The sequence below is a fragment of the Aulonocara stuartgranti genome, assembly GCF_965226115.1.
Source record: "Aulonocara stuartgranti genome assembly, chromosome: 23".
In the NCBI taxonomy this organism is placed as follows: domain Eukaryota; kingdom Metazoa; phylum Chordata; class Actinopteri; order Cichliformes; family Cichlidae; genus Aulonocara; species Aulonocara stuartgranti.
This window is the reverse complement of record NC_138958.1, coordinates 25,696,678-25,723,369: the sequence shown is the minus strand read 5'-3', so window position 1 is coordinate 25,723,369 and position 26,692 is coordinate 25,696,678. Positions and strand designations below refer to the sequence as shown.

Sequence of the window (26,692 nt, the reverse complement as noted above, 5' to 3'; positions counted from 1 at the left end):
CTGGAGCCTAAGATATGAGTGAATTGCTCACTGTGTGGATGCTCCTTTACAGACTGTTGAGCAGCCTGAACGGGCACACTCAGTACATCTGTGATCAGGGTCGTGAACTTTCCTTTGGTTTCAGAGCTGGTGGTTTGCTATGGGCAGAATTTTGTGCCATAGTTTGCTTTTAGCAGAAACATGTCTGATCTTTCCTTTTGTTAATGTTTATTTAAGAGAATTTCACCCAATCTCTGAGGGTCTTTTTCTTTTTGTACGAGAAACTCGCCGTTTGCCATGGAAAAATATGTATTTTGTGTATGGTTGCGGCAAGTTTCACTGCTACTTGGTAAGCAGGTAAGTATTTGGGTACAAGTGGGTGACTTCCACACAAATTCTGGGCAGCTGTAGAAATCTGCTAGCCATCAAAGCAGTGCTAGGAATGTTTTTGGTGCATAGTAATTTTGTGACCAATTTCATCTTGTGCCAGTTGCTGTGAAATCAGTTGCTAAAGCCAGTCACCTGGTCAGTGACCACTTGCTAGGAAAATTCCAACTGGTATTCCAAGACCATTTGGTAATTTGTTGGGGCAAGTTCCTGGCAGTTAGTTAGTAGTATAAAATGGTAACAGACCAGCACTTCTGATTGCACTGAAGTCCTCCTGATTGCTTGGATTGCTAGCAGGTTGCCAGGCGTTTGTGTGGAAGACTGTAACCTGTCTGCAAACACTTCAGGTTTCACTACAGAGTGAAAACTACAGAGCGAGTGTCTGCAGACAAGTCACAATGATCCATGCAAACGAGAGCTGACCGCAGCAGTCTGCTAGTAATCAAAGCAATTCCATGGAATTGTTGGTGTAGCATTTTCTTCATGACCAGTTTAGCCCAATTCCAGCCAACAACTATCAGCAACCACTTGTCAACCAGTCAGGGAATACAACATTTTCCAGTGTGAATGCTCATGGAGATTTAGGCGAACAAATTATTTGAAACATTTTATTTTAATTGGAAAAAACACCAATTTAATCTTCATATAAGCTTTTAATCCAACAACCAAACAAATGTGTGTGCTCATACATACATAGGTGAGTCTGCGTGTGAGATTGTATGTCTCTGTATGTCTGACATTGAATCAGAAGTGGATGCTACATTTCTGTCATTTGATTCTCGAAGGACCTTTGCATGCTGATACTTTACATGAGGTTATCATGAAGTCCTCTCCGAGCTCTTGACACACACACGCACATATACGCTATCATTCACATTAACAATAAACAGCTATTGCTTTTCCACACACAGCACATATGTCTGACCCTTAACTGACCCCTGACCCCCTAACTGCTGCTCAGATCAGATTTTGGGGTCATCACTGTCACTCTCATCGACTTCTTCACTGACAGAGTGACCCAAACTGTCCTATCCCATAAAATGTTCTTCTATCAATCAATTAAAAGTTAACACAAGTTCATGTTAGTGCATGGTTGGCCTACTGAAAAAATCCCACCACTCAATGATCAAATAAGTTTAGAAGCACAGCTTTACAATTATACCACCAAGAAAAGACAGATTAGTGTTTTGTTTTGTTTTTTAAATTATTCTTCTTCTCTCCTGCCAGTTGTCATATTTTCTGCTGTTATATTGATGACTGGATTTACTCTGATTCGTCCTGTAGGAGAAAAACATTAGAAAGATTAAACCGACTATATCAGATTTTTATCAGATGGCTTCTCTGTCTGAATGCTTGTTAGCTATCTGAAAGCGAGTAAAGGCTCTGCCCTAAACACATAGAAACTACAACAGCACTGACAGAAAGATTAAAGTAGTTTTTATATTTATCCAGAAAAAAATAGAAATTTTATCTTGTAACAAAACTTTAAAGCTGCTGGTGTAGCGTGTTCCCAATGGTCGCTACGTGTGGATCACAAGGCATCACAGAGGCGAGTGAAGTTGTAATTTTAAAGGCTGACAACTGAGGTCAGAGGTCAAACTACCATCTACCTCTAAAGGTGACTGAAATCAGGTAAAGGGCTGGGGGCATTCTGCCACTTATTTTGGCAACATTTTCAAAAATAAGAAAAAAGGGCTGCTTCTGAAAGAAATTTGCTGTTTCATTTTGCCACTGGGGGCCATCAAAAATCACTAAAAAAAAAGTGGTCCAAGCTTAAACTTAAAGACTTCAATTTCTGAGCCTTTAAAAAAATGAGTGAATTGTGAGAAACACTGAAGTGACTAAAACTGAATCATCATTAATATCAAAATATTTTGAACAGGTTGAGATAATCTTGAAAATTGTCACACAGATGATAAATATGGGCCAATGGGGTGGAAGGATCGATCGGCTGTATCTGGTCATGCATACACAATTTTTGCCATTTGCTCATAATTTTTATTTTCAAATCCAGCTCCACAGACTAGCTTTACCTAATTCACGGATCAAAATAATCCTTTTTTATCTTGTTTGGGAACTTTTGCTGCCCATCAGTTCATACTCTGTTTGATACTATAGTCACAATAAAATAAAATAAAAACAGTGGCTATAGAGCAAAATTATTGTTAGCATGTGCAATGAACTTGTAATCTTGTGGGCTTTGAATTGGTTGCTTTAAAGATGGGGAGCAGGTGTGCAACCACTCACTGTCGGTTAGATCAACTAACATAAAAGGGCAGTAAGACTGAGTCAGTCTGTAATTTGACCAGGTTAAGGTAATAATTACCTACAATCTGTTTTTGTCTGCAAACACAGATGTTCACATTAACTATTTAGATTTAGAGTCAATTCACAATATCACAAATTTCAAACAGAAACACAGAAAATAATGTTAATAGTTGCTGTTGGACAGTGATTTAACTGCAAAATGACAAAGTTGCTCGCTCTGCAGCCTTGCTTTTATGTAGGAATATAACCCGTATACAACCAGCTAAGTTGAGTCCTCTTTTGTGTTCATCAGTGTGGACTGATTCAGACTGATATCAGCATGTTGCAGTCTTGTCTGAGAGTGCAGTCAGAGGCTGGCTGCAGGTTTTTGGAGACAGGTTGCCTGGTTGCTATAAGTACTTGCAATCAGTAGCTGAATGCAAAAAGCACTTTTCAACATAATCACCAGACAACTACTTATTTTTCATAGTCTGGTGTCACTGAGCCATGAAAAAAGCTACTTTAATTCTTCCTCTTCTTATAATTCACTTTGAAACGAAGACCTAAGAACTGTACCATTTGTTTGATGATGAATTTCTTTTCCTACATTTTCTAAAACAAAACGACCTGTCAGGATTCTTAAGAAAGAAAATTTCAAAACATAAACAACACACACACACACACACACACACACACACACACACACACACACACACACACACACACACACACACACGCACGAAACTTCACAAAGAAATAAAAACATGAATAGATAAAATTAATAGTATTTTACCCCATTGTCACTGGAACCACTGTCCGGATTTGAGTCTGCAATGGAATCGGAGTGTTTAACTTTGCATGCACCCTAGCACCATCTAGTGGTAGCTGCAAACAGTACTTGTGAGCCAGTTGTAAACAGGGTGAATACAGGATGGAGGGTGGAGGTGAATACAGGATGGAACGTCATTTCTGCTCAACAATGCAACAGTCCTTTCAATCACTGCTATAAACACCACAGCTTCCTTCATGTTCTTGTTATTTTCAGTTACATCAGTAGTTCCCAAACTTTGTTTTCAGAATCAGAAAGTCTTTATTTATCCCCAAGGGCCAACTAACATACAACAGAGCACCATGACGTTGAAGATACGGACAGGGCATAAACAGGCAGTAAGAGTGAGATAATAAATACACTGAATATACAGTATATACACAGTTTTAAAATTAAAGTCACTGAAAGGTGAGTAAATAACTGTAAGCGAGTAAAGTGCCAGCAGTATAAAAAGAGTGTAGAGTAGTTTATGTTTATGGGTGTGGGAAATGGTCTTATCGGCTGGAGTTAAAGAGCTAGCCCCTCTTTGTTTTAAAAGAACCCCCCCCCCCCCCCCCCCCCCCCCCAACCAAACTCCATTGCAGTTTATTTCACACTTCAAACCTTTTGTATTACAGGTTGCAATGAAATAAACTACTACCTCTTCACAGAGGAGCACTTTTGCAAATATGTGATGTCTTGATAAATTAAGCAGATACTTGAAGTTTATACAGCTACATTTTCGTCTGATGTGATGGCAATTAGATATGTATGTTAATGATTGGCGGATTCCCATGATGTATTGACTATTCTTCTTCAGTCACCTTTCTCACTCACTATGCGTTAATAGACCTCTCTGCACTGAATCATACTTGTTATTAAGCAGACAGTACAGAGTTTGAGAGTTTCACAATTATCTGATCGTATGCTCAGTCAGCCCTTCTTAATGTTTTATTTTGGTATGTTTATGCTTATCTCCAGATGGACTTGATTTTTGATGGACAAAAATCTATATTTAAACAGTAAGTTATGTGTATTTGACTCAGTGTGAATACAGTGTGATTTCACACAAATTGAGGTTTGTATGCTGGTTAAAGAGTCTTCACACCTTTGTTCTTACCTTCATCTGAATCCACATTTTTCCCTGTATTAATCCTGTGAAGACAAAAAGAAAAACGTTGAAAAATAATTTAATAAATAATATAATAATGTGATGGTAAAATGGTAAATGGCCTGTATTTGTATAGCGCTTTTCTAGTCCCTAAGGACCCCAAAGCGCTTTACACATCCAGTCATCCACCCATTCACACACACATTCACACACTGGTGATGGCAAGCTACATTGTAGCCACAGCTCTATCTATCCATAGATATAAAATCTTTAACCAGAATGATTGGATTTCATCCAGGTAAATGATTAAAAGCAACAACTTTAATGGTAGGTACTCCAGCCATGATTACAGCACTTGAATTTAACAACAATTATAAGATGAAGCAATGTAGCAGATAATAAAATCTGTCAACTTATTGAATACAATTGAAAACATCACCTTTCTTTCATTTTTTCCAGCAACTTTGCGTAATGTTCAATATCAGCCTCCAGGTCCGTGCTGTTGTTGAGTCTTTGCTCATATCCTTTTAGGTTGTTCATCAGTTTCGTCATATTCTCTTTCATTCTCCCGAACTCTGACTCTATATTCTGCATCTGTTTTATCATGCCAGGTTCAAAGGTTAATGTTTTTATTTATATAAAATACAGTTCAATTCAGGCTCTTGGGTAGCAGAATTTATCTTTACCACAGCAGTTAATAATGATAACATATCTCCAACCTTTGACTGGTGTTTTTCAAGACTGATCCTCTTAACACGCTCCCTGATCTTTTCCAGTGTTTCCATCAGGTCTGAATTGTTATTATCGGTCTCAGTCTGGTTCTGACTCTGCAGCTCATTGATCTTCTACAGGAGAAGAGGAGACAGGTGAAGATAAACAGAGGCTTAGAGTTAGGATTTATCTATATGAGCTGTTGTCTGTACACATCACATTAATTGATTAACCTCTGTTAACATTGTTAACAGCTGGTAACAACTAAATGCATCAGAACCATTACTGAAACCATACTTAGAACAAATTTTAATCACTGTGTCAGGTTCTTTAAAATGATATTTCTAAGTGCGCTAAATTACAAAAATACATAAATTTGCCATCTTAATATCCAGCCTTAGAGTAGAATAAACCCTCTCATGGTTCTCTTTGGCAGCTCTTGATGAAGGCTAGAACAAATCTACCTACAATTCATAGATGTGATGGGTTTAATACACTTAATAATAGCTAATGTTCTGTTCTGTCCTAGTAAGCCATGGGAGTGAACCAGCACAGTGCTGTAACTGAGAACTTCAGTCTTTTATCTGTGAAGAGATTGTATAAAAACACACATCATCCTGAATATAGCATAAAAAATAAGAAGAAAAGGAGGAGTGAACCTCTTCATAGATCTCCTTCAAGAACTGAATCTCCTGCTCCAGCAGTCCAGTGCGTTTCTTCTGAAACTCACAGTCCAGCTCAGCTTTAACCTTCTCCTGCAAAATTAAAAGCATTTATTTTAATGAAATATCATTACATCATGCAGTCTAACATTATAATAGTTTAAAAAAAGCATACATATTTTAAACAACTCTCCATTTTGCTACTCCAATTCCTGTAAAACTGTGGTGTCAAGAATATGACCCAGGGACCAAATTACAGGCCAAACAAATGAAGTCCATAGGATGGCTTTGAAAAATGTGGCATTAAATTACAAACAAAGAGGGTATGAATTTTGAGCTTTGTCCTGTTTTTTGGCTGTTTACAGCCTTTTTGCTGACAAAGACATCACCCATAGTTTGCCATACAACACCAAAGTAATTAAAGGATTAAACAGAACCAAAGATCAGCTTTATATTATTTATCAATTTTTTTTTCTTTTTCAGTTTTAGTATTCCATCAAACAACAGAAAACTATAGATGAACCAATTAATATTTAAAAAAAATGTTTGAGTGGGTCCATCCCTGCTAATAACAATAAAAAGATAAAATTATTGGAGATTACAAATTACCTTTATAATCCTATCTAACTGGTCTTCTGCAATTTCTCTTCTTTTTTTCTCAGCTTCCAACCTGGACGCCAGTAAGATACACAGATGAGTTTTAGACAGAAAACCTTTGATGAGCAACTGGTTTCATTCAAGCCAGTGTACTCTTAGTGCTGGTTCTGGATAAATGGGAAGGGTTGCATAAGGAAGGGCACTGGCACAAAATATTTGTGAAATCAAACAGCAAGAATGTGATTTTTGTATTGAACTGCTGATCTGGCCTCCAGTGTGCCAACAGAGTGCCAGTGGAAACTATTCTGCTCTTGGCCAAAGACAAAAGAAGAGGAGAGGTGGAAGGCATGTTAGGAGAGAGAGATATATCACGAGACAGAACTCAGGAAATAATTTGCGGTTTTAGTTATTTAAGTCAAAAACAGTTCTACATTTACTATTTTACATGTGAGTGTTAAGTAAGAATAGGCCTATACTAGTTAATCTCCAGCAAGATGTTGACTGTTTATGGATCCAAAACAGGTTTTGAATTTATCAGTGAAAAAATAACAGTATACATAATAATAATCACATTATCAATATAAAGACTCACAAATGCCCCCTTTTGCCCCTTCCCACCTCAATGTTAAGGTTTTCTGCTCCCTGATTATTTCCTCGTTGTCTTCTTCATGCGCCATGCTCAACAGCTCCTTCATCTTCTCCTCAACTATGCCATGGATGGACTCATTGTGCTCCTGATAATTCACCTGATTATTGACCTTCTTGATGTAGGTGGCAAAGAGGCTATTCAGTAACTGCAGCTCTTTCTTCTCCATCGCCATGTTTGCAGAAGAGCACTCAGTGACTTTGTGGGAAGCAAAGCCTGGGCAGTAAGAGGATGCAGTGTGTGCTGAAGAACTCTAGGAGGAAATGCTGGAGCTCACAGAAAGCCTGGTGAGAGCTGCAACTGAAGCAGAACCTGCTTGTCGATCTATTTGTAGGTACCTCCCCCTTCGCTTTTTACCCCCTCCTCCCTGAGAAATGTCCTTCCTGATCCTCCCTCTCTCTTTCTTCCTCCTTTAGCTTATCATTTTAAATTCTTTAACATTTTTTCTTTGTGTCATCTTTTTACATCACCTTTCAATTCTCTCTTCCTCTTCTAGTATTTTCTTCAACTTCCCTTTTCACCCTATTTCTACCCCTTCCTTTTTCTCCCTCTGTTACACTCCCCCATTCTCCAGTTATTGTGCTCTTTTTCTTAACTACCTAAGAGGGTTAATTTTCTTGCAACTACTATTTTTTTGGATTATAGTTGGATACTGGAGGAAAATAAGACAAATTGTGGACCAAATAAGGCAAAACAACAATAAGCGTGTTCACAAGAAGTGCACAGAGACACTAATCACACAGGTACACCATTAGTTGTAACTAACAACAAGCATTGTAGCCTTTCGTGATATGTGCTTCAAAATATAAGTCCATCAATGCAAACATTTATTGTCAATTGATAAAAACACAAAAAATATATTTTTGGTGATTTTGGGTAGTTGGTTCCACATTGAAAATAAAATAAAAGTGAACTGCATGTATAAAATTTATGCTAAAGGGAGGGAAGGAAGGGTATGCAAGAGTCAGTAAGCAGTGACTTGGGAGTGGGACCAAGTTGGCAAATCTCCTAAGTTAAGGATCCTAAGTTAGGGGTTAGGGTTAGGGTGTGTCTCCTAAGTTAAGGAGTTAAGGATCTGGAAGCAAAGCTGAACAATGGCTTAGAGTAAACCTTCACACTGAGGTTTCACTACCTCGCTACCAGTAATGGATGACTTGCCCTCTCGTTTCCACATTCTGCTTCGTCTACAGGAACCATACCAGAGGGATTGACGAGCTCTTTGAAATATTCCTTATAGTTGTATCCTCAGTTGAAGTCATCCCCACGCTTCCAGGTTAACAACAGTCTTGTTCCATGGCCTCACTGAACTCCTCCCACACCTTGGGCCTATCTCAGCTACCATAGGGCAAGAGGCGAGATAAACCCTGGACAGGTCATCAGTCTGTCACAGGGCTACCACAGAGTGACAGACAACAATTCACAATCACACATACCACCCAAAGTTTGGACCCACAAAAGAGATGATGAGAATATCCAAACTCCACTATGTGCAATATCCATCTTTTCTGGCTATAATCCACCACCTCAGGGATAATGATGCTTTCCCAAGTCAGGGCAGGAATGTAATCTGTCCAGTGTACCCCTGGTCTGGCAGTTTGACTTGCTTAAACCACTTCAATTGGATCCTTGCAATGTGGAGGAATAGACTATGAATATACTAACTTTTTCTCTTGATGAAATCATCATTGAAAAAAAACTGCATTTTGTATTTACTTGAGTTATCTTTGTCTATTTTTTAATGATCTGAAACATGTACATGTGACAAATATGTAAAAAACAAATGTGGGTTAGAATGTAGATCAACCAATAAATAGGCAGCCTGACTTTTAGGCCTGTTGTGCCTGTACAGCATCCTCCCACATATCCTGAACCAAATCACTTCTAGTTGGTGACCAGCTGACAGCTCAGCTTCTCTCTTTACCTGATAGTCTTGTCCACGGTCTGATTTATTTGAGTTCAGGGCCATGCAGAGATGTTTGAAGGGGCGGGTGCTCAAAGTTAAAAAGGGACACACAGAACCAGGCAGAATAGCAACTCCCCACATTCATCAAGAATCTAATATGGAATCACATCATACTATCACGTCCACAGGACAGATGGTATCTGATTAAATAAGTGTTATGAGATAATAAAATGCGAAGATCAGTGACAGCACTCGCATGACCCTCTTGGGGACACTCCCATAGGGCTTAAAATCTGGGACTCTGCACCAGTTGCTCTTAGAACTGAAGAATCTTCTCGGATAAGAGGTGAAACGTCTTCAAGAAACCTAAAGAAGTCCTGAAGCTTTTCTTTCCAAGCTCCTTAGATTGTTGCACAGGAAGGACTCCACATGCACACACAATTTTTTTTTAAATTGCCTCATCAAAAAGGGCACTAAGGACACCCATCAGGAAAGGGGCAGGTGCTCAAGGCCCCTCCACCCCACCCCACCCCTGCACTTGCTTGTTTGAGTTCCTAACATGGATGAGTCTGCATCACACCTAGTGACAGTGAGGACCTGTTGTCCCAAAGACACAGGGAAGTAATTAACTCATCCTTCAGGTAAAACACCCGAACATACCGACAAGGCAACAGTAGTTGAGCAATTTGAAAATGAAAATGAGGAGTGTTTCCTTTTTGCTTTTTTTTGGTAGTTGAACAGCCACTCAGTTCAGAGATTTCCGACAACTGGAAAAACTAGTAAGTGCACATAGCATAGTTTCTGTCAACAGTTCTTATTCATGTGAGTGAAGTTGGCCCCCCCACCTTCTTCAAATCCAACAAAAGTGGTATCAAACGTTTGTGCTACGTTTGTGCTGGTTTGTGCTGCTAAAATTTTCGTTTGTACCGCTATCATTTTAAAGATATTATTAAAAATTTCTAGAGGTCATCCGAGGTCAACCAGCCCCCCCACATTAATGGAATCAAACAAAATTGATGTCAAATATTTGTGCTACGTTTGTGCTGGTTTGTGCTGCAAACATTTTTGTTTGTGCTGCTATCATTTTAATAATATTAATACAATAACGTCTTGATGCGTGCTTAATCATCCAGGCAAGTAAATCCCAAAAGGTTGATTCTGTTCATCTGGACATTTTCAGTGGGAGAAACGTTTCGTCACTCATCCAAGTGACTTCTTCAGTCTCAGCTGACTGCATGTTTCCCCAACCTTATAAACAGTACATAGTGAAGGAAACTAGCACCACTGAATGAACAATGTGCTGGGGGGTTAGTTCCATGATTGTTAGTATGCAAATTCTTATGACCATTGATCAATGACAACTAATCAAAGCCTACTGATCAATGGCCATGAGTACCATTCACAGAGAGTTGGGGAATGGCTACAATCACAGCATTGTAAGATGGTGAAAGATGTACCCTTGGTCCCCCCTTCTCGATTCAGAGATGGTCAGCATTCTGACAGCCCGATGGACGAAGCTGTTTCTCAGTCTGCGTGTTCTGGCCCGGAGGCTCTTCAGTATCCTTCCTGATGGCAGCAAACTGAAGAAGCTGTTGGAGGGATGAGTGGAGTCACCTGTAATGGAGAGGACCTTCCAGATGAGGCAGGTGCAGTAGATCTCCTGGGGAGGGAGGCAAGAGAGGTCCCCACAATGCTCTCGGCTGCTCTCACTACCCGTTGTCATTTTTCCTGCAGAACCCAGTGCAGGAGTCATACCACACAGTGATGCAGCTGGTGAGGATCCTCTCAATGGTGTCTCTGTAGAAGGTGCTCATAATGGGGGTTGAATCTGTTGTGCTTCTCAGTTTGCAGAGGAAGTGGAGTCGCTGTTGGTCTTCTCCACATTCAGGGACAGGTTGTTGCTGCTGTACCACTCTGCCAGATGGTTAACTTCACCCCTGTAGTAGATCTCATCATTGTTGCTGATGTGACCTACCACAGTTGTGTGTGACTGGAGCTGTGTGATGGTGTGCAGTCGTGGGTCAGCAGAGTGAAGAGAAGGGGGCTGAACACACATGCTTGAGGAGCCCCCGTATTCAGTGTTCTTGGGCTGGAGGTGTTGCTGCTGACCCGTACTGTCTGCTGTCTTCCTGTCAAGAAATCTAGCAGCCAGTTACATAGCGATGTGCTGATCCACAGCAGATCCAGTATAATCATAGTATAATCTTCACGTGCTTCATCCGAAGCACACTTTCTGTGTACTCACTACCTAATTTATAGCCAAAGTATTCACTCACTGTCTCTGTACTGTTTTGCTAGCTTAGCTTAGCTCGTAGCCGACTCGTTAGCACCATGGCTACTTCACCTGTCCCTCCTGCACTTTCTTGCTCATTGTGTCAGATGTTTAGTTACTCCTCGGCCTCCTTTAGCATTAATGATATCTGTAACAAATGTAGCATATTTGCAGCTCTGGAGGCCAGGATTACTGAATTGGAGACTTGGCTTCGCACCCTTCATTCACCCATAGCTAGCCAGGCCCCTGTAGCTGGTGCAGCCGAAGATAGCGTAGGCCCCGCTAGCTGTTCCCCGGCAGACCCCAAGCAGCTGGGGAAAGAGGGCGGCTGGGTCACGGTGAGGAGGAAGCATAGTCCTAAACAGAAGCCCCAGGTACACCACCAACCCGTTCATGTGTCTAACCGTTTTTCCCCACTCGGCGACACACCCGCCGGGGGTCAAACTCTGGTAATTGGTGATTCTGTTCTCAGACATGTGAAGCTAGAGACACTGGCAACCATAGTCAATTGTCTTCCAGGGGCCAGAGCAGGCGACATTGAAGAAAATTTAAAACTGCTGGCTAAGGGTAAACGTAAATTCAGTAAGATCATAATTCACGTCGGCAGTAATGACACCCGGTTACGCCAATCGGAGGTCACTAAAATCAATATTGAATCGGTGTGCAACTTTGCCAAAACAATGTCGGACTCTGTAGTTTTCTCTGGTCCCCTCCCCAATCAGACCAGGAGTGACATGTTTAGCCGCATGTTCTCCTTAAATTGCTGGCTGTCTGAGTGGTGTCCCAGAAACGATGTGGGCTTCATAGATAATTGGCAAACCTTCTGGAGGAAACCTGGTCATGTTAGGAGAGACGGCATCCATCCCACTTTGGATGGAGCAGCTCTCATTTCTAGAAATATGGACAAATTTATTAAACCCCCAAAATATGACTATCCAGAGTTGGGACCAGGAAGCAGAGTTGCAGTCTTACACGCCTCTCTGCAGCTTCTCTCCTCCTGCTACCCCCCCAAAAACCCATCTCCATAGAGACTGTGTCAGCTCCCAAACAGACAAAAAACAAACTAAAAACCAGCAACAAACTACGGTGGCCCCTAGAGACAAAGCACGTACAAACTCCAAAACACTTACAAATTCCAAATAGCACGCACAAACTCCAAAACACATGCAAACTCCAAAACACGTACAAACTCCAAAACATGTACAAAATCCAAAACACATGCAAAATCCAAAACATGTGCAAGCTCCAAAACACTTACAAAATACAAAACACATGCAAAATCCAAAACACTTACAAACTCCAAAACACATGCAAGCTCCAAAACACTTACAAAATACAAAACACATGCAAAATACAAACCACGTACAAAATCCAAAACACATGCAAAATCCAAAACACGTACAAAATATAAAACACATGCAAAATCCAAAACACGTACAAAATACAAAACACATGCAAAATCCAAAACATGTACAAAATACAAAACACATGCAAAATACAAAACACTTACAAAATACAAAACACGTGCAAAATCCAAAACACTTACAAAATACAAAACACGTGCAAAATACAAAACACGTGCAAAATACAAAACACGTACAAAATACAAAACACGCACAAACTCCAAAACACGTACAAAATACAAAACACGTGCAAAATACAAAACACGTACAAAATACAAAACACTTGCAAAACCCAAAACACATGCATACCCCAAAACACATGCAAATTCCAAAACACAACGGAAGTGCTCCAGGACGCTAGGGGCAGTGTTGAGCTTTTGTTACCTAGTAACTACACAAGCCAGGAAGTACCAATGACCGGATTTGGGGTCTGCAGCCTTAAAGGCCGCATTTTAAGGCCGATTACGTCACAGCGACACGACGAAGACTGTCCCAATTCAAAGGCTGCTCTCTCTTTTTCTTTCTCTCTGATTGTGGAATAAAAGTATGAACATGTGTTTATAAGTTACACTTGTGTTTGAATCCTGCAGCTTATCACACATTTGATTTCTATGTGTGACACCTGCAAGTGTCCAGAGTGAGGACAGACTGAGGGACCCACTGCTGCACATCATCTGTGAGGCTTTGCACCCCTGATGATCCACCAGGACAAACTCAGCAGTATGTGAGGAAGAGGAGGAGGAAGAGCCAGCAGCAGCTGACAGATGGAGAGAATAGACAGACTGTTCCCTGTTTGTGAAGGACTGCTAAGAAAGTTTAACATAACTAATTGTCTGTCCTGAATCAGTCTTATTAGGTAATGTTCAAATAATTTGATCATTCCAGTGTTTTCAGTGTGGGAGAAAGTACCCAGGGCATTCAGGTTACACACTATGAAAGGAACCAACAAGTTTAATGTTCAGAAAAATAAAGTATGTATCAGCAGCAGAATGGAGCTAAAAATAAATGTTTGTTTCAGTTCTATGAAGCTTTGAGTATTTTGGATTAGTAGGACTGCTGTGTTTGTTGCATCATATTGCTGTAATTGTTTATATGCTTTATATATTCTGAGGTAAGTTGATCTATAGTGTCACATCATATTCTATAAGGATGTTATGTGTTTGTATACTTTCTGCCCAGTTTGACCCATTTAGCAGAATTCAGCCTGTTTAAGGCTCTGATATCTATTCTGTATGACTTAAAGCAGTTATGACATGGTCTGATTTTCTAACCCAATAAAGGAATGTTTAATATATCAGTCTACCCTTCATTCTATCAGAAACAGTTATCACAGCTTGTACATTTTCTTTTTACACATGTATGTAAGCATTGAGCCAAATTTAGTAATGCCAACATACTGAAGGAACAACATTTGTCTCTTATATATGATACACCTATATATGCACTGTCAATATACATTTTGAACCAGCTGCAGATGTCAGAGTAACAACTGACTGACCCCCACATAAAGTGCGTTACAGTAGTCCACAGGGGAAGAAATAAAAGCATGGATCACGGTTTCAAAGTGCTGCCTAGGAAGAAAAGATTTCACTCTTGCCAGTCGCCTTAAATGATAAATATGGACTGGTTCAACTTTTAAAACCAAAGGCAGTAACAACAGGTTTAAAATAAACTTCCAGGGGTTCCAAATGAAAAGAAGAGGACTCACAGGAGCCACTGGGTCCAAACACCAACAAATCTGTTTTTTTTTTTCATTCAAATTTAAAAAGTTTAGAGCCAACCAAGCTTTAATGTCATAGGCATGTCAAGAGAGGTTTTATTCAGATGCCATCCTTCTGCTTCAGTGGCAAATAAATTTGGCAGTCATTCCTATATACTTGTCTTTGAGTGAAAATTTAAGGTGGTAAGACATGTAAATAACTGCAACTTGAATCTGTACTGAAGCTCAGTATTTGACACAGAGTTCATGTTCACTGCTGTAATAGCTAATAATGACTAATATAATAACCATAATATTGGCCATATTATATTTACATTACCAAAGTGATATGACTTTAGTCTCATGAACAACATTAGCTAATTGTTATTTACTAGCTAATCTTAAATGACTGTTCAGTACAGAAATGAAGCCCAACAATCATGTTTTACTGTCCTGTGGTCTCAGCCTCAGATACTTATAAAATCACACAAAGCTCTTGTAGAAACAAACAAACAAATGAAAAAAATATGTTCTCCTTCATTTCTGTCAAACAAAGTTGTATGACACGTTTCCAGCTGTTAGTATCATGGTTGCTAGGCAACCTGGGAAGCGCGTCGGAGACTAGAGCCCATGTGTTTGCAACAAATTTGCCCTTTATTTTGCAAATCGAGCTCAACACTGCCCCTAGCGTCCTGGAGCACTTCCGTTGTGATTTGGAGTTTGCATGTGTTTTGGAGTTTGCATGTGTTTTGGATTTTGTATGTGTTTTGGAGTTTGCATGTGTTTTGAATTTTCTACGTGTTTTAGAGTTTGCATGTGTTTTGGATTTTGTACGTGTTTTGGATTTTGCATGTGTTTTGGATTTTGTATGTGTTTTGGAGTTTGCACGTGTTTTGAATTTTGTACGTGTTTTGTATTTTGCACGTGTTTTGGATTTTGTACCTGTTTTGGATTTTGCACGTGTTTTGGATTTTGCATGTGTTTTGGATTTTGTACGTGTTTTGGAGTTTGTACGTGTTTTGGAGTTTGCATGTGTTTTGGATTTTGTACGTGTTTTGGAGTTTGTGCGTGCTATTTGGAATTTGTAAGTGTCTTGGAGTTTGTACATGCTTTGTCTCTAGGGGCCACCGTAACAAACAACTTAAACATAAACAATTACAAAGAAAGAACAATATAGTATCCACATCTGAACCAAAGAGTAAAACAGTGAAATGTGGATTATTAAATATTAGGTCTCTCTCCTCCAAGTCTCTGTTAGTACATGACTTAATAATTGATCAACAAATTGATTTACTCTGCCTTACAGAAACCTGGTTGCAGCAGGATGATTATGTTAGTTTAAATGAATCAACACCCCCGAGTCATTCTAACTACCAGAAATCTCGAAGCACAGGCCGAGGGGGCGGTGTGGCAGCAATTTTTCACACCAGCATATTAATTAATGAAAGACCAAGACAGACTTTTAACTCATTTGAAAGCCTGATGCTTAACATTGTCCACCCCAGCTGTGAAACTCAGAAACCAGTCTTACTTGTTATCATCTATCGTCCACCTGGGCCTTACACAGAGTTTCTGTCCGATTTCTCAGACTTTATATCTAATTTAGTTCTGAGCTCAGATAAAATAATTATTGTGGGTAATTTTAACATCCATGTAGATGCTAAAAATGACAGCCTCAACATGGCATTTAGTCTGTTATTAGACTCAATTGGTTTCTCTCAAAATGTAAAAGAACCCACCCACCACTTTAATCACACTCTAGATCTTGTTTTAACATATGGCATACAAACTGAACATTTAACAGTGTTTCCTGAAAACCCTCTCCTGTCTGATCATTTCCTGATAACATTTACATTTACAATAATTGATTACACAGCAGTGGAGAGCAGACTCTATCACAGTAGATGTCTTTCTGAAAGCGCTGTAACTAAGTTTAAGAATATAATCCACCCACTGTTATCATCTTCAATGCCCTGTACCAACATAGAGCAGAGCAGCTATACCATACCATACCATACCAACTTTATTTCTAAAGCACTTTAACATAAAACCAGAGTTTCACAAAGTGCTGTACATGTTAATAGCATACGTAAAGAAAATTAAAATGAGATACGATAAAATAAATAGATACAATAAATTGAAACATGTTAAAACAAATTGAGTCAACCCCTCTAATCAATGCCAAAGGCTTCAGCGAATAAATATGTTTTAAGAAGACTTTTAAATTCAGAGAGAGAAGAGGCCTGCCTAACATGCAAGGGCAGATCATTCCACAACTTTGGAGCAGCTACAGCAAAAGCACGATCACCTTTAAGTTTATACTTAGTTTTCGGTACCTTAAGGAGTTGCTGATTGGCGGACCTAAGGGAACGGGCAGGTGTATATGGTTGTAGTAGCTCCGAGAGGTAGGGGGGGGCCAGGCCATTAAGAGATTTAAAAGCAAATAAGAGAATTTTAAAAACAATCCTAAAATGTACAGGTAGCCAGTGGAGTGAAATTAAAATAGGGGTAATATGCTCAAACTTTTTTGTTCCAGTTAAAAGACGTGCTGCAGCATTTTGCACAACCTGCAGGCGCCTAATGGACGCATCACTAACCCCAAAATAAAGTGCGTTACAATAATCCAGCCTAGAAGTAACAAAGGCATGGATTACTGTCTGAAAATGCTGTTTCGATAAGATAGGCTTTATTTTGGCTAATTCCCTCAAATGAAAAAAGCTAGATCTTACAACAGCTCTGACCTGGCTTTCAAGTTTAAGATTTGCCTCTATTTTAACTCCCAGATTAGTGATGACTGGTTTAACATACTGTGCCAGTGAACCAAGATCTATAATAGTGGCCTCAGAAGCGCCACCAAAAACCATCACTTCTGTTTTCTGTTCATTAAAATGTAAAAAGTTCAAAGCCATCCAAGTCCTTATTTCATCAAGGCATCTGAGCAGCGGGTCTACTGAGAAGCCATTTATCTTTTTAAGTGGGAAATAAATCTGGGAGTCATCGGCGTAGCAGTTGAAGGATATAAAAAAAAAACAACAGCAATAGAATAATATTAAACACAAAGTGAACCCGTCTTCCTTCATTAAATAGGTTCTTTTAGATGTTAAGGAGGAATTGACTTAACCAGGCTGGCGGAGAATGAAGACAACCGGACACCTGCGGCAGATGGGGAATCAGTGAACTTTTATTGAGACAGAGACAACCTCTCAACACAGCTCACATCAAGAGATTCCTAATATTTGCTGTGAGGATGGGTATATATTCTCTAAAACTTACAGGAGGGGGTTGTGAGGAAAGTGCTGCATTAGCAGAAAAAACAACTCCATAAAAGGAAATCGGCCTTGGGTGTTCTAGTCTCTTCGCTTGCAGATATCTTGCACCTGCAGGATGAGGCGATCGCTTCTTATCGCTCTCAAGGCCAAAGTCGTGAGCACATTTTTATTACACAGTTGCACAGTAACTTTAAAGCTGAACAATATTTAAAGCTGAATAATGTTTGATCAGATTATATTTTCTTCAAATCCCCCTTTTGACCCATTTAAATGGGTCAACACACAAAAATAAGTAACATTCAAAGGAACACAGAGACGTGTCGAAGCCTGGCTCGAAAAACTCCTCGGGTCTTATCATTTGTCTTTATCTGTCATTGCAGATGAGGAGAAAAGAGTCCAGGCACCACCCTGCCCAGGGGTCGGCTGCAAGCAGTCTCGGTTCCCGACGAAAGCAGTAACAGCTGTCCTGCAACCAAGGATACAACGAGTCAGTGCAACCAGGGTAGTGACACAAAATTAACAGTTCCTGTAACCTAGCAACCAAAAAGCATAAGTAATGATAAAAATGTGGAGAGTGCAGAGTATACTATAATAATGAGAGATATAAACGTGAAAATGTGAAAGAATAAATCAATCGTAAAATAAACACAGAACGGTAACTGCGAAGGACATTCAAAAGTGAATATGTTAAAAAGTGAGGAAGGGGTGTGGAATAAAACAATTTATATCCAGTGGTGGGAGTACACATTCGCTCAGGCTTAAGTCCGGAGACCCTGAGAACATCGCTTAACCCTCACAACCCGACCAGACACAGTTCAACCAGATATATCCTTCAAGAGGAAGTGGGTGAGGGAAACAATTAATAACAAGCCTAATACAACACACCACAGAGAAACAACCATTCTAGAAGCATTTAAACAAGAGAAAGACGATAATGTTCGTCACCCTCACGATCAGAGTTTTCATCATCCGTTGGCGAGGAGGTGGGAAGTTGACCAGCTAATAAAGGCATCTGCCGGGCGAGATCCTTATCCTCAGGAGTGAGAGCTGTAACAATCAGTCTCTGGAAGAGGGATCGAATGCATGGAATACAACAGCAACCGCAGGTGACTAGGACAGCAACAAAAACTGAGATGGAAACTAGGACGGAAGCTACAAGGGCCTTATATTTGCCAAACATGTTAAGCCAAGAGTCCCACATGGCAGTATCAACGCCCGAGTGTTCCTTCATTTTAACAGTAAGAGCTGTGAGACCAGTAATAGCTTTAGTGAGGGAACCATCAGGAGCTGTGTTATTGGGGATATAGGTACAGCACTCCTGACCAAAAAGGCTGCAGACTCCGCCTCTTTCTGCGAGGAGAAAATCCGTTGCGACCCTGTTTTGGAAAGCCATTAGGGAAGTGGCAGATAACTGTGCATGCACAGCTTCAAAACCATCTCGAGTGTAATTAGCCAACAGTTGCACATTAAAGTGAATGTAGTTAATTCTGTCTACATTCGCATTTATTTCAACCATCCAAAGTATCGAGGCCCATCCTGCTTTAACCTGGTCTCGCAGTTTATATTCATCGGGGACCCCACGGGGTATACCTACAGCATCAATATAGGTTGGATTATGAGCTGAACCTGGGATTAGAGAACGTTTAGAGCGGCGTTCAGAGGAGGATGGGAGGCCAACTTCGTGTACTTCTATAGAGAGATCTACTGGAGTGACTGAAACAGGTAAAATAAGAGTTATGAGAGCGCAAAGACCTGACGCATCCCGAGGGAAACCATCATATAACTTGTTATTGCCACACCACCACCACAAATCAGCCCTAGCCGTAGGTCGGAAGTTTGGTTTCATAACCGTCATCTCAGTGCACCAAGAAGAGTTCAAGCTACCTAGTTTTACTGCATTGCCAGTCAGGTTAATACAAGTGAAATTGTTCACAGCTACATCTGAAGAAAAGAAAGGTGGTTTATTAGAGACCGAGCGTTGAGTTTTAGGAAAGTGGTTTTCCAGATATGAGCAATGACCTCGTTTTGTATTGTTCATAAGATGCAGGAGGCATGCACTATTGACTGGCGCCGGTACGACTCTTAAAGTGGGGCGGGCTCCCATACAGACTATGCAGTCGGAAGCCGTCTTGTCAGCAGCTTGCTCAGCTAGTAGTAACCAGTTGTTTGTTGCTCCAGAAATACCGGTTAGAATTTGGAAGAGGTCATCTTTAGACATTTTATTTGTGTCTACAATGCGTATTCGGCCGTTTCTCCCCCCGTTTGTATATGTCACCGGAGGGCCATTAAAGGTGGGGTTATCATCTTTAACTACAGAGCTTGGAGCTGCACCAACGCTAGGGCATATTTCCATTTGCCAATACAGGGCGGTGCGATCAGTCCAAGGGGCAAGTATAAATTGTTGACAGGAGGTCAAGGCCAGATCTTTTAGGGTAAAAATTAAGCCTGAAAGATCCGGTTTTTTTGCTATTCTGAGCATATTTTGGTTTCTCCAGTGCAAAGCCTGACCCCTAGAGTGCTTGGACCAATCGAGGTCCGTTTCTGACACTAAACTGGACCACTTCCACTGATGCCAACCTCCCAGGGTTATATACCACACTGAGGAGGAGAGATGTACTGCAAGGTTAAAAAGATCCCCCCCTTGGTCTTTGGTGACGGGAGTGACTGGGAAGCTAGCGAAATCTATTTCGACTACCCAACTTTTATTGTTGGGGACACAGAGAGTAATCATTCTAGTCGTACTTGGGGTGCAGGAGGTAACCGCGTGTCGTTTCTTTCTAAATGGATCGGGCGTGGGCAAAACTGGAGAGGAAGTGGTGGGCAAGACCCTAGGGGCTACATTTGTCAGATTGGGACTGTCAGAAGGGGGCGAAGCTTTTGAACTTGAAGGTGTCAGAAGTGTCGGGGGCCCTTCACAGATCAGGATTATGCCAATGGGAATGAGACCCAGGGCCAGGAAGCAAACAAAGACGCAACATCTTTGCCTGCCTGTCATTTCAGGGGGAAAGGGCCAAGACATGTTTACTTAGCTTGGATGTCTTCTAATAGAGGATGATGGGGCAGAGAAAGGTGGTCCAGTTCCCCCCACCTCGCCAAGGGCGTGTTCTAGGAGTTAAAGAGCAACAAAAAGTATCAGTGACACAACTTTAAATGAGCTTTCAGCAGTTAAAACTATTGCAATGTAAAATGTAAATCTTAAAAACTCAAGCCAATATAAAAGCAAAGTCATAAAAGATGTTAAAAATAGAAAAATAAAAATGTTTAGTTCAGTATGAAGAACACCCCCTTTTGTAACCAGCCGGCTTGTAGGTTGAGCTTTGGCTCCCTCAAGTGGTTGGTGATGCTGTTGCAGCTCCTTCTGACAGGTCCTTCTGCACCTCTCTCAAGGTTCTTCCTGGTTCGGTGGCAGCAGCGCACTGTGTGTAATGAAACCAGGTGTCACCTTTCCCTTCGAGCCTGACAGCGTGGGAGGTCCGCTCTGTTATGCGGTAAGGGCCTGTCCAGCGAGGCTCAGCCCACTTTCTCTTTGTGACTTTCAGGAGGACGTAGTCCATTCCAGGTGTAGCCGCCTCTTTCAGCTCTTGCTGGTTTCTTTCAGCGACCTGTGAGGAATACTGGGCAACAAAACTGCGGAGCATGTTATAATATGTCCTCGGATCGAGGTCTGAATCAGCTTCATCCGACATTAACAGGCGAGAGGAGGGGCCAGGAAAAGGCCTGCCATGCTCCAACTCAAATGGAGTGTAACCAGAGGTTTGATTTACTGAGCATCTTATGGACATTAATGCAAGAGGCAATGCCTTAACCCAATCTAATTTGGTCTGTGCACAGATTTTAGCCAATTTAGTTTTTAGAGTTTGATTCATCCTTTCCACTTTCCCCTGGGATTGGGGGTGGTAAACTGAGCCAAACTTATGTTTCAAACCTAATGCGGCTTCAACCCTCTGCAGATCGTGGTTCCTGAAATGTGAACCATTGTCCGACCTTATGACCTCGGGAAACCCATGCTGTGGTATATAATGATTAATCAGACACTTCACCACAGTTCTACTGTTTTCACTTGCTGTCGGCCAGGCTTCTGGCCAACCTGAAAATGCATCCACAGCCACCAGCAGGTACCTGTAACTACCTACTCTGTCCACCATGTCTGTGTAATCAATGATTATTTCTTTCCCTGGGCAAAGTGGGATGGGGAAGTACCCTGCTATTGGCTTGAAGGCGGGCTTGATTCCAAATTGGTTGCACTCCTTACAGGTTTTAACCATGTATTTTGTCATGTCTTTTAGATAAGGGTGCCACCAGGTGGCTAAGTTCCTCATCATTTGTGCAGGTCCCACATGCCCCACTCCATGTGCCTCTTCCATTGCTGTCTGTCTGACCCCTGGCGGTAGAATGGGCCTTCCATCTGGGCCACGCCAAACATCTGTGTTTGTGGCCCCTCTTGTTACCCATAATGATTTTTCCTGGGGGCTGGCTTTGTCCTGTAACTCTCTGATTGTGGCTAGGCCTAGTTGTATGGGTGGTCTTTCTGGAGGGGGTGTGGCTTCTGGGTCCATTACCATAATCAGGGAGGGTAAGTAACCAGCTGTCTGCTTAGCTACTAAGTCGGCCTGTTTGTTACCTAATGCCACTAAGTTCAATCCGGCACTGTGTCCTTTGCATTTTACCACTGCCACCTTAACAGGTAACAACAGTGCTTCCGCTAATTCCCTCATTTCTATCTCATGTTTAATAGGCTTTCCGCTGGCTGTCAAAAAACCAGCTCTTAGCCACTGCTTGAGCTCCACATGCACTGCTCCCACAGCATAAGCTGAATCACTGTATATATTCACTTTCTGTCCCTTTCCCATCCTTAAGGCTTCAATCACCGCTCTCAGTTCAGCTCTCTGTGCAGACTGTTGTCCTGTCAACTGCTCTGCTTTCACTGTTTTCCATCTCATGTCTGTCTGTTCCACTATTGCCCATGCAGCCTTCAACATTCCACTTTCAGTTCTAAAACAACATCCATCTGTGAACCAATCTTTTTCTGCATCCATTAGAGGTTCTGCCTGCAAATCTGGCCTGATTTTCTCCTGTACCTGCACAACCTCTTCACACATATGTGGTTCCCCTGATCCCATGTGATCAGCCATGTTTATGCCTTCATGTGAGTAGGTGATGTGTGGTGCTTCCAAAATGGTACTGAGGCGTCTCTGCCTGAGTGAAGTGAGTGTGAAGGCCTGTGAGGAGACGTAGGCCACCACACTGTGTGATGTCAAAATTTTTAGTGGGTGGTTCATCACTATGTGTGCTGTTTTCTGAATGATTTTTGCAAGTCCAGAAACGTGTTGTGTGCACGGTGGGTGGCGTTTTTCAGTGTTGTCAAGCATTACGCTTACATATGTCAACACTTTTCTCTCTCCCCCTTTTTTCTGGAACAGGATACCATTGATATGGGTTCCAGTTCCAGAAACATCAAGATGAAAAGGCAAAGCATAATCTGGCACAGCAAGGTCAGAGGCGACAGAAAGCTGTTGTTTTAACTTTATAAACGCCTGTTCTGTTTCTGTAGTCCATGAGAGGCGAGCAGAGAGGTTTCTCATGCCTTGTTCATTTACCAAAACGCGCAAAGGGGAAGTAAGGCCAACATAGTCTGGGACATAGGTCCTGCTGTAACCAGTCAGGCCCAAAAATGACAACATGTCTTTTACAGTTAGAGGTTTTGGATGGTGCAAAATGGAGTTCCTGTGTTCTGGGGACAAGGAAATACCGGACTGTGAGACCATGCGGCCTAGAAAAGAAACCTGTTTTCTTGCAATCTGTAGTTTGTTTTTGCTCACTTTAAAACCTGTGTTGGCCAGGTGGTGAAGTACCACTCTGGTGGCCTCCAAACAGATGTCAGCCGTGGGGGCAGACAGCAAAAGGTCATCCACATATTGTATTAACATACAGTCAGATGGTAGTGGGCTGGTTTGTAAAAGTTCTTTCAAACACTGATTAAACAGTCCTGGGGAGAGGGCAAATCCCTGTGGTAAGCGAGTGTAACGCCATTGTCGGCCTCTAAATGTAAATGAGAAAATGTCACGCAGTGACTCACGAAGTGGGAGGCAGAAAAAGGCATTAGCCAAGTCAATGCAGGTGAACCAGGCATGAGATGGTGGGAGGTTGGTCAAGGCAACATAAGGATTAGGCACAGGCAAAGTAGGAGTGCCAAGTAAGGCATTAATCCTTCTCAAATCATGTGCCATTCTGAACTTCCCCGTGCCTTTTTTCTCAACGGGTAGGATGGGCGTGTTCCACTTAGAGCAGGAGGGCTCCAAGACACCGGCAGTGACCAAACCAGAAATTGTTTCTGCAATCCCAGCCTCAGCCTCCGGTCTGTGTGGGTACTGAGGCTGCCACAAAGGGGTAGCAGATGACAGTTGAAAAGAGACTGGCTCCACATCAACTAAACCTACATCTGTGGGTCCAAGGGACCACAAACAATCTGGAAGAGAGTCGAGTAAAGGCGCAGCATCACAGTGGTCTGTGTGTTCTCTTCCATGTGACCCGCTGACCACTCCATGTTGCAGTGTTGAGGAATTAAAGCAATCATTTAAAATTTGGTATGTCTTGGTAGATGGAGAAAACAAAACCTGTGGGAGTTTTGTAGGTGTCCAGTCAGTGGCCGCAAGGGAACGTTTAACCATTCCACCCAGCTCCTTAGCCTGGTGTCCAGGATGTAAGGCCAGTGACACATGGGGAGCTGCCTCATCAGACATCATGTACCACTGTAATTGATCTGTTGTAAAAGTAACCGCTGCCGCCACTCCCTCCGGTGCCGCAAAAATGCACGACATGTTCAGAGACCAAGCCCGCCCCTCACACTGCTCTTGGAACATGTGCTGGTACCAGGTGGTGTCATGCCTGTCATAAAACAGTGTAACATGAGGTGGGTCAGGGGGAGGGACATAAGGATGTAGGAGTGAGAGCCACGGCCGCCATTGCTGAAAAGCAGTCCAAACTCCTGGTTCAGCAGGTGTTTCAACTTCCAATAATGCCCAGTAGATGTCAGCAGAGTCCGCCAAACAGGAGGAGGGTTGCAGCAGAAACTGACCACCTCCCTCTGGGCCCTCAGAGCAGGGAAGTACAACCCCAGTAGGGAGAGTCACAGTTAGGCCTTGTGAAGAGCAGAGTATTGTGGCTCCTAATTTAATCAACAAGTCTCTTCCCAGTAAATTCACAGGCGCCTGTTTTGAACAAACATAGGTGTGTAACAAGGTCTGATCTCCAACCGTTGTGGGGAGGGGCACGGTGTAAGGCAGAGTTTTAGGTTCCCCAGATATGCCCACCACTGTAATCACTCTGTCAGTAAGTCTTTCACGAGCAACATCCTTAATGGTGGAGTACGTAGCTCCAGTGTCCACTAAAAAGCTGCTTCTTCTTCTATCTACAGTTATGGACAGCATAGGGTCCGCCGTTGTCCCTTCACTGTCCTGGGCAGTCTGTGGGGTGTCCTATAGCTGGGGACCACCCTCGTAGTACTCCCACCCCATCACAGGCATCTGTGGGGCCGGGGGCACTTCAACTAAAGCACCACGAGGTCCACCTCTGTGGCCAGGATGCTGATAGGGCCCACCACGGGCTCCCCTGCCTCTTCCAGCAGCCGGGTTCAAAGGGCACGCTTTAGCCCAGTGTCCAGGTTGTCCACACCGGAAACAAACATACATCTGGCCTCCCCTACCACCTCCCATCTGACCCCTTCCCCTGAAACCACCTCTGTTTCCTCCAAATGGGGAACCTCTCTGCCCATAAGGGGCCGGGGAGTGATAAGCACCATACTGGGGGGGCTGTGGATCAGTTGGCCATGGGTTCGGATACAAATCAGGGGCAACTGGACCAGGAGCGGGAGCCGCAGCGGCCACAAGCTGCTTTTTAGGCTTGTCACCTTTTCCACCCAGGTCGTTTTTAGCTTTCTGCAGCTGAACCTTCAACAGTTGCAACTGTAAATCTTCGACGCTCTCCGCTTTATCATCAGACTTAATCTGCACTTTGTTAAGATTAAAAATCAAATGTTTCTTCCAGATGGCAAAGTCACAGTCCTGCAAATCAGGATTATCCTCCATTTTCTGGCTTACTGACTCCGGAATGCCCCTCAGCACCGCCCTTCTAAACCACATGCTCTGTGAACAAGTCCTACTGGGGTGATGACCTGTATGGTTCACCCAGTCTTCAACAGCCTGATTTAGATACTGGGTGGGATTTTGCTTTCCCTCCCATTTAAATTTCTGTAAGGTGCCTTGATTTTTGGGTGGGAATTGTTTACGCAGGGCCGGTCCAATAAACCTCAAGGCCTGCATTAGTGGCACCTCGTTCTCATGCATGGTAGTACCCGCATTTTGTTCCAGGTCCGCTGCCTGAGATCGGGATGTGCACCTAGTTATAATAGCTCTAAAATCTCCCAGTGCGAGGTCCTGTCCAGCTGTGTATTTATCCAAACCAGCCAACCAGGCATTCCCTCCCTCCGTTATGTCAGGGAGTTTGTCCACTAGGGCCTGGACATCTCCGAATGAATAAGGTTGATACACTGGTCTACGTTGCGCTTTAGTCTGGACCAGGGGAAATATGCCTGGAGGCTGAGGCACAGGGCCCTTAGATCTCGTCTGATATCCTAAACTGGGAGGGGTAGAGGGGCGTGTATTGTTAAGGTCACTGAGTTCATCATCAGTATCCTCAGTTTCTTCCCCGCCTGGTGGGGTAGCAGTGTCAGCAAAAGCGTGGGCTAAACTCATCTGTGTTTCCGGATCCTGACGGCCCACCAAAGACATGGTAACTGTGACATTTGGTGAAGTGCCAGGCTCAGTTTTTGCAGTAGCGGTCAGATCTCCTTTAACAGCGACAGGAGTGCTGGCAAAGGGGTTGGACCGGGAAAGAGGGGCTGACGCAACACGATTATTCACCTGGACCACTGACCTATGTTCATTTAAGCAGCTGCGTAATGCTGCTTCTAGATCAGTTAATTGTTGTTCAGTGGGTTCCT

General features: G+C 42.3%; 1 protein-coding gene and 2 long non-coding RNA genes across 4 annotated transcripts; 1 reads left to right on the top strand and 2 right to left on the bottom strand.

Moving 5' to 3' along the window:
- Window positions 1-960: 960 nt before the first annotated feature.
- Window positions 961-7,434, bottom strand: LOC309701451 (uncharacterized protein). Of its 2 annotated transcripts, none has more exons than XM_082525661.1 (8): window positions 7,121-7,434; window positions 6,515-6,575; window positions 5,903-5,998; window positions 5,252-5,377; window positions 4,972-5,126; window positions 4,530-4,576; window positions 3,407-3,441; window positions 961-1,644 (listed from the first exon to the last, which is right to left on the bottom strand). In XM_082525661.1, the coding sequence occupies exons 1-8, from the start codon at window positions 7,321-7,323 to the stop codon at window positions 1,630-1,632; spliced, it is 738 nt and encodes a 245-aa protein (XP_082381787.1). In that variant the 5' UTR covers window positions 7,324-7,434; the 3' UTR covers window positions 961-1,629. The 2 variants fall into 2 exon arrangements, with proteins under 2 accessions (XP_082381787.1, XP_082381788.1); XM_082525662.1 differs by having other exon boundaries at window positions 4,542-4,576.
- Window positions 7,435-17,437: 10,003 nt separating this feature from the next.
- Window positions 17,438-20,609, top strand: LOC309700058. Its single transcript, XR_014274558.1, has 2 exons — window positions 17,438-18,677; window positions 19,986-20,609. It is a non-coding gene; the product is annotated as an uncharacterized lncRNA (long non-coding RNA).
- Window positions 20,610-20,673: 64 nt separating this feature from the next.
- LOC309700057 lies at window positions 20,674-25,896 on the bottom strand. The gene is made up of 2 exons (XR_014274557.1): window positions 25,430-25,896; window positions 20,674-24,772 (listed from the first exon to the last, which is right to left on the bottom strand). It is a non-coding gene; the product is annotated as an uncharacterized lncRNA (long non-coding RNA).
- Window positions 25,897-26,692: the final 796 nt, after the last annotated feature.

What these genes read in the sequence shown, in the direction of transcription:
- LOC309701451 (XM_082525661.1), bottom strand. Translation starts at nt 7,323, where the DNA reads ATGGCGATGGAGAAGAAAGAGCTGCAGTTACTGAATAGCCTCTTTGCC. An exon ending in CAGAAAACCTTAACATTGAG is followed by an intron (nt 6,576 to 7,120) that starts GTGGGAAGGGGC and finishes ACTGGCGTCCAG; the next exon opens with GTTGGAAGCTGAGAAAAAAA. An exon ending in AGTTAGATAGGATTATAAAG is followed by an intron (nt 5,999 to 6,514) that starts GTAATTTGTAAT and finishes TTAATTTTGCAG; the next exon opens with GAGAAGGTTAAAGCTGAGCT.